The sequence below is a fragment of the Emiliania huxleyi genome (assembly GCF_000372725.1).
Source record: "Emiliania huxleyi CCMP1516 unplaced genomic scaffold EMIHUscaffold_98, whole genome shotgun sequence".
NCBI classification, from domain to species: Eukaryota; Haptophyta; order Isochrysidales; family Noelaerhabdaceae; genus Emiliania; species Emiliania huxleyi.
Window position 1 is genome coordinate 196,940 of NW_005194754.1, and position 6,927 is coordinate 203,866.

General features: G+C 68.0%; 2 protein-coding genes across 2 annotated transcripts in view; one reads left to right on the top strand and one right to left on the bottom strand.

Annotated features, from left to right (window-relative positions):
* The window catches only part of EMIHUDRAFT_466316 (hypothetical protein), a gene marked incomplete at its 3' end in the record, with an annotated part of 5,271 nt that extends 3,445 nt beyond the window's left edge, over positions 1 to 1,826 (bottom strand). The window contains exons 1-5 of the mRNA XM_005756263.1: positions 1,524 to 1,826; positions 1,227 to 1,431; positions 912 to 1,069; positions 786 to 837; positions 79 to 573 (exon numbers count right to left, since the gene is read on the bottom strand). Coding sequence (XP_005756320.1) covers positions 79 to 573; positions 786 to 837; positions 912 to 1,069; positions 1,227 to 1,431; positions 1,524 to 1,744 — 1,131 coding nt within the window. The 5' untranslated portion in view covers positions 1,745 to 1,826. The remainder of the gene's footprint in view (positions 1 to 78; positions 574 to 785; positions 838 to 911; positions 1,070 to 1,226; positions 1,432 to 1,523) is intronic.
* Positions 1,827 to 2,685: 859 nt separating this feature from the next.
* The window catches only part of EMIHUDRAFT_108014 (hypothetical protein), a gene marked incomplete at both ends in the record, with an annotated part of 4,773 nt that continues 531 nt past the window's right edge, over positions 2,686 to 6,927 (top strand). Inside the window, 5 exons of the mRNA XM_005756264.1 lie at positions 2,686 to 2,877; positions 4,804 to 4,894; positions 5,243 to 5,274; positions 5,879 to 6,376; positions 6,516 to 6,881. Of these exons, the coding sequence (XP_005756321.1) occupies positions 2,686 to 2,877; positions 4,804 to 4,894; positions 5,243 to 5,274; positions 5,879 to 6,376; positions 6,516 to 6,881 (1,179 nt within the window). The remainder of the gene's footprint in view (positions 2,878 to 4,803; positions 4,895 to 5,242; positions 5,275 to 5,878; positions 6,377 to 6,515; positions 6,882 to 6,927) is intronic.

Here is a 6,927-nt window from a genome sequence, read left to right on the forward strand (position 1 = left end):
GAGGGCGGCGGGCGAGGGAGGGAGGGGGGCATTTTCCCGCTTCGTGGCGGCGGGAGGGGGGGGGGGAGCCTCGAGCACGCGCAGCCGCCGGCCGGCCGCGAGGAAGGAGAGGAGCCGCTGCGCCGCGGCCGAGCGGGCGAGGGAGGGCCAGCGGGCGAGCAGCCGCTGCAGCGGCGCGCCAGAGTAGAGGCGGGCGCGGGCGCGGTTGATGGCGCCGTTGATGGCGTTGAAGAGGGCGCCGAGCAGCCCGCCGGCCACGCCCATCAGGACAAAGACGGGCACCTCGCGCACGTTGTACTGCAGCCCGCCCGAAAAGTTCGGGATGAGGACCGGCGGGCCCTCGGAGGCGATGATGCCGGTCCAGAGGCCCGAGAAGAGCCACGCGACGGAGAGCGCCGCGACGATGGCGGCGAAGAAGGCGCGCCACGTGAGCGACTGGCTCCAGTGCGTGCTCACCTCCTCGAGCGAGAAGAGGACGCCGCCGATCGGCGCGTTGAAGGCGGCGGCGACGCCCGCGGCGGCGCCCATCGAGACGAGGTCGCGAAGGTGGCGGTCGCCGTCGAGGATGCGAACCTGTGCTAGGTGGGGGAGGGGCGTGGGGCGGCGCCTCTTCGCAGCTCGCGGCTCGCCGGCGGGAGGGGCGGGAGGGAGAGGCGGGGAGGGAGGGGCGGGGAGGGAGAGGTGGGGAGGGAGAGGTGGGGAGGGAGGGGCGGGAGTGCTGGGCGGGAGGGAGAGGAGGGAGGGAGAGGAGGGAGGGAGGAGGGAGAGGCGGCTGAGCGGCGGGCCTGCGCCGCGGCCGAGGTGCAGCAGGAGAGAGAGAGCAGCCTGCTCTGCCACCTGCAGGAGGGGGCGCGGGCCGCCCTCGGGCGGAGGCTCGTGCGGAGGGGGAGGGGCCGCCGGCTCGGCCGCGCCGCAGCACGAGCCGCCCGATGCCGGCGCCGAGCTGGACCATCGGCCCCTCGCGGCCGCAGGGCAGGCCGGAGGCGACGACGAGGGTGATGCCGGCGAGCTTGACGAGGAGAGTGCGGGCGGAGAGCGCGCCGGGCACGCGCACCCCGTTGAGCTCCACCTGAGGAGGGGCCGGGCGGCGCGCGGGTGAGGGCGAGGGCGAGGGCGAGGGTGGACGAGGGCGGGGGTGGGCGAGGGGCTGGTGTGGCGGCGGAGGCGTCTCGCGGCCTTGACCGGGTGCCAGCCTCTCCCGCTGTGTGGACTGGGGTGCGGGACGCCTTGACCATCGGGATGCCGGAGCCACACGCGGCCGGCGCCCAGAGCGAGACGGCCGCCGCGCCCGCCGCGAGCGCGACGCAGAGCGCGGTGAAGAGCGGGTACGCCAGGATGGCGCCAAACGGGAAGCTGAGCAGCCAGAAGGTGATGCCCCACTTGGCTCGCAGCAGCAGCTCGGCGCAGGCGTTGGACACATAGGCGGTGGCCCTGGTGAAGGGCGCGGGAGCCGGAAGAGGTGAGCCCCGGCCGCTCGCGCGAGTGGAGAGGGCGCCTCGCTGGTGCGGCGGGGCCGGGCTCGCCCGATCAGGACGCCGAGCACGAGGGGCGCGAGCGTCGTGTTGAGCAGCAGCATCACTCGCTCCTGGTCGGTAGTGTGGCTGCTCTGCGCCTCGTGCCGCAGCTGGGACGCGGCGCCGACGTACTCGTACGACTCAAAGTCTGGCGCGGCGTCGGGAGCCGGCCGCTCCCGCGCAGGCGCGAGGCGCTGGGTCGGGTCGGAGGAGGAGGACGGCGGCGCCATGCGGAGGAGGAGGTCCAATGCGCTCAGGAAACGCGCGGCCGCCGACGCCGACGCGTGCAGCGAGAAGCCGAGGTGGGGTCGACCGCCAAGCTTTAGAATTTTGAGAAATGCGCGCCGCCGCCGCCCGGTTGATGACTGCACTCCAAGTGCTCCAAGTGCGTGCGTGCGCAAGTGAGTGCAGAGTGGTGGTGTGGGGCGTGCAGTGTGGTGTTCATTAGCTCCGAGTAGAGGGGGCGTCCTGCAGTTAAGGGGAAACCCGGTACGCGGGGCTAACCCTCGGAGACCCGTGTTTACTTTAAGGCCCTTCCCCTGCGAACGCGCACCCCCCCTTAGGGGTCAGGGCTCTCTTGCCCGTAGCCCGATACCGATCATCCGGCCCGCTGGGTGCGCTTCTTAGCTCCCCGGCCCTGGATGTGAGGTTAATGACTGCACTCCAAGTGCTCCAAGTGCTGCCAAACTCTCATCTCTCTGACTGGCCACGAAATCGCACAGTGACAGTCAGACATGCAACACGGGGTCCCAGGGAAGGCAAGCAAAAACCCTATCGCGCGCGGGCGCTAGACGCCGACTCGGAGGCCGCACCGGTCAGCACCGGTCATGCGCGCAGCCGGAGAGAGAGGGAGGCAACCCTGTCTGCACGTCTCGCGCGCGCGTGAACAGGGCTAACGCACACGCCAAAGGAGGGGTGGGAGATCAAGGCACCAAGGATTGATGATTGATACGAAGGCGAAACACAAAAAAGAAAGAAACCCGACACCTCAAGGGAGGGACATGGGAGGACGGCACGCCAGCTGCGGCACGCCGCCACCACACAGGGATTTTAAGGAGATGGGCGTCTGCCTCTTCCTATCTCTCTTCCCGAAACACAGTAAATAAATAGAGCATAGGGCGACAACCCGACAGGCAGACCCCGACAAACAAACGCACAGCTGCCGACCGAGATGGGCGGGTGCAACATCGACACCGCCTTCTCGCGAGCCGACAGCGACTTCTCCATGTCGCTCCTCAAGAACTGGCGCACCCTCGTCGCCCACAACCCCGACTTCGCCCTCGACGAGGGAGGTGCGTCCAAGTACCCCGCCATCGCCGCAGCTATCGCCACCTACGAGTCCACCCTCTCGGACTGGAAGGAGGTGTGCGAGAAGCGCACCGCCCGCGACAAAAATAAGTACTACACCGTCCGCGGCGGCTACCTGACTGAGTTCTACCCCAAGTGCCAAGAGCGTCCCGCTCCCCGAGCCCGAGTCCCTTCCAGCTTCTACCGACGCGATTCTCAATGGCACTTGCAAATCCACGTACCCGCGGCCGCGGGCGCTCGCTGCCATCAAGAATCACAAGGACTGGTTCGCGCTCCTGGAGCTCGTCAAGGCGCGGGATGTGCACGTCAAGAACAACCCGTCTCTCGGAGACAGCGCCGTCAACAACCGCGAAGCCACGCGCCTCGTCTCCGCCTCAACGCCTTTCGCCGGCAAGGCCCTCAATGTCCGTGTCGACGGTACGTACGCCACCGCCCTCTCCTCCGACACCCTCCAGGACGAGCTCCAGCGGAAGCTCGGCCTTTGGCTCTCCGCGGCGCTTCCCACCCTTCGGGTCGCGCTCGAGCGGGGCATGCCAGTCGATTTCTTCGGCGGACTACCTTTACAACAAGGCCCACCACCGGGCGGCCAGATAAGCCTCTCTCAGGATCTCAGACACCCCTCTCAGGATCACAGCACCGGCGGGGGGGCGCCTCAGGATCAAGCACCCACGGCAGGGTCTGTGGGGATCAGCAGACCTTGAGGGGGCGCCGGGCGGCGGCCCCACGACGGCGTCCTCGCCGCCTGGGCGGACGCGATGCGCGCCCCGGCCAACGCGCCGGTCGTGCACGGCGACAAGGAGAAACCAGAGCTCACCCGGCAGTACAACGAGGGGTACAAGACTGACCTCGCAGAACCCCATGCGGGGCCGGGAGGGTGCGATGAAGTGAATGAAATCAAGCTCTGGACGCCCCTCCTCAAGACCTCCTCGACGGGCGTTGGCAACGCCTCGAGTGGCGGCACACCCGCCTCCGTTGGCCACTCCTACGCCTTTGGCAACACCGAAGAGAAGGCCCGCCGCCTGAACATGGGCTGCAAGGCGCGCGGGCAGCCCGGCCAACCCTTCTCCCACAAGACCGCGGCCACGGCTACGTCAAGGCGCATCGCGGTTTCTACCACGACGCGATCTTTGTCAAGCGCAACAACTTCAACCTGCTGCTCCACGAGACGTCGGCGGCGGCTTCTCGCCCACCGCCGTTCTCAAGCTGCACCGCCGCGCGCAAGCCGCAAGGTTGCGCGCGGCAGCGTTGACCGCACGGCCTACTCGCCCAAGTACTCGCTCTCTTTTATGTCCCACCATGCAGAGCGCATCTCTCTCTCTCTGTTGTGCGAGGCGTGAACCGCGCCATTCGCTCTCACCTGGCAACCCTGTCTGCACGTCTCGCGCGCGCGTGAACAGGGCACAAGCGTGCGATGCTGCGGCACTGCGCCAAGAGGCGCAGCAACCTCGACCCGGGTGATGCTCGAGTCCGCAACGCCCACCGGGCGAATGCGATTGCCTGGCCCTATCGCCAAACGGCCCTGATCCTCCTCTTGTCTGGCAGCAAACGCAAGCTGCGGCACAAGGTAGCCGCGTTGGCGCAGAGGAGGCGGCAAGCCTCAACGCGCCTACCCGTGGCATGCCGCCGGATCGAGCCAAGACTAAGGCTGCAGGAGTCGGCCCCGGCTGCTGCGAGGGCCCTCCCGTTGAGGTGTCCATCTTATGTGCAGTCGGGCTACAACTGTAGCGCGTCGGCAGGATCCCCAAAACAGTCGTCCACACACCCCAAATTGAATTCGACCGCCCACAAAGCTGTCCCCCCCCCCCCCCCCCGCAAACTTTAAACCACCATAAAGATCAGTCTGCAGGGGCTCCAGGCCCCAAATGACGATCAGGGACACAGGGGAACGGGAGCGGGGAGCGCATCGCGACACGGAGGGGGGCTGGGCAGGGTTCACCCACACACGACAGGGTCCCAGGGATTCCCCTCTCGTATAGGACAGGTTGCACCCGGCGGCACCGGGGGCAGGCGCGGGCCTCCTACTGGTTGCGCTCTCCTAGTTCTCCTGCTACTGACAAAAGGGACAGCGACAGGTTCGCAGCACGGTGGACTCCCTATTCCACTGGCGATCTCTCTCGACTAGCGACCTTCCTCCGGCTTCTCACTGGCAGTCTCTCCTATCACGGGCACACTGACAGAGGCGGCCAAGGCTCACGCCGTGGGTGGCAGGGGCGGTATTAGGAGTCTCCCACTCTGTGGGCTACGCTAGAGGTGCGGCCTACGCGTGTCCTCGCCCTTGCGGTCTTGAGGGGGAAGGGGAAGGGGCTGTGTGTCTGTGCATGTGTGTGTGCGTGCATGTGCATGTGTGTGTGTGTGTGTGTGTGTGTGTGTGTGTGTGTGTGTGTGTGTGTGTGTGTGTGTGTGTGTGTGTGTGTGTGCAGGCGCTGTGCAAGCCGCCCTGAACGACCACATGGTGAGCGCGCCCGAGCACCGAAGCCCCGCGAGCGCCGGCGAGCACCGCCGCCCGCGCCTTGGCGTGGAGCGGTAGTAGATGATGCGGCGCCCAGCATGCTCTATCATGCGTCGCCCCGCAGTGGCCGAGCCGACCGCCGTTCGACCTGGCGCCGAGTGGAGCGAACGCGAACCGAGCCGTCGCCGTTCGCCGCAGCCGTCAGCCGCCGACAGCGCCTGTAAACTGACAGCCGTGCACCGCCCACTCATTCTGGAGCGAAGCCCTGACGGGCAGTTTGAACCTATTAACAACGAAGTCTAGCTCAAAAAAAATATGTAATTAGCTCTCAATTTTTTTTCAACAACACTATCCAACACTATCTTGCTTGGGTTGTCTGTTTTCTTTCTTTCTTTTTCAACAACACTAGAGTTGACTTGGAGTGGTGCGCCAAGTAGAGTACGTTGCACAAGTCAATGCTGTCGCGTGCGCGACTGCAACGAAGGACCGCTCGCAGAGGACCATTGGGTTTGTACTATTAACAACGAAGGCGAAGTCAAAAAAAATCACGTCACACTCCTACAGCCTCCTCGTCGCCGGTCGCTTAGCCATGGTCAATCCCGGCAAGGTGCTCAAGTCGCGCAAGACGAAGCGGACGACGCTGCACGACAAGCACAAGATCGAGCGCAAGGTCCGCGAGCACCACCGCAAGCAGCGGCGCGATGCTCGGCGGGGCGTCGGCAAGGCGGGCCGGAAGAAGAAGGACCCGGGCATCCCGGCCTCGTGGCCCTTCAAGGCGCAGCTCATCGCGGAGCAGCAGGCCCAGCGCGAGGCGCAGCTCGCCGCGCAGGCGGCCGCCCGCGAGTTCAAGCGCGCCGAGCGCGCCGCCGCCAAGCGCGCCGAAGAGGCGGCCGCCGCGGCGTCGCATGAAGCGGCGCGCGAGCGGCGCACCGCCAAGCGGCGCGCGGCCGCCTTCTCGCCGCTGCACGAGGTGCTCGCCGACGCGGGGCTCGTCCTCATCCTCCTCGACGCGCGCGACCCCGCCGCCTGCCGCTGCGAGCCGCTCGAGGCTGCGCTGCGCGACTGCGGCAAGCCGTACCTCCTCGTCCTCAGCCGGGCGGACGCGGTGCCGGAGGCGGCGGCGCGGGGCCCCTGGGCAAAGGCTCGAGTGGCTGCGCGGCCGCGCCCCGGCCCTGCCGCTCGCCCTGCCCGAGGGCTCCCCTCCCCACGGGCTCGACGCCCTCCTCAGCGTGCTGCGCGCGCAGGCCGGCGCGGCGGCAGGGACGCTGCGCGTGGGCGTGGTCGGGTTCGATGGGGTGGGGAAGCGCGCGCTGCTGCGGGTGGTGCGCGCGCAGGCGGAGCGCGGCGGCGGCGCGCTCGACTGGCTCGACCGTCCGGCGCGCCTCCAGTCCCTCGCCGGCTCGCTCGGCGTCAACGACCTGCTGCTGCGCCGCGCGCCGGCAGAGGCGCTCCCGCAGCCTCTCCTGAGCGTCGGGAGTATCGTGGAGCGGTGCGCGAGGCGGCCGCTGCTGCGCCACCTGCAGATCGCCTCCTTCACCGACGAGGCCGACTTCGTCTCGCGCTACGCCGCTCGCGTCGGCGCTGCAGACAACGACGCCGCGGCGCTGGCGGTGCTGCGGCACTGGTCGCGGGGCGAGATGCCGTGGCACGCGGCTC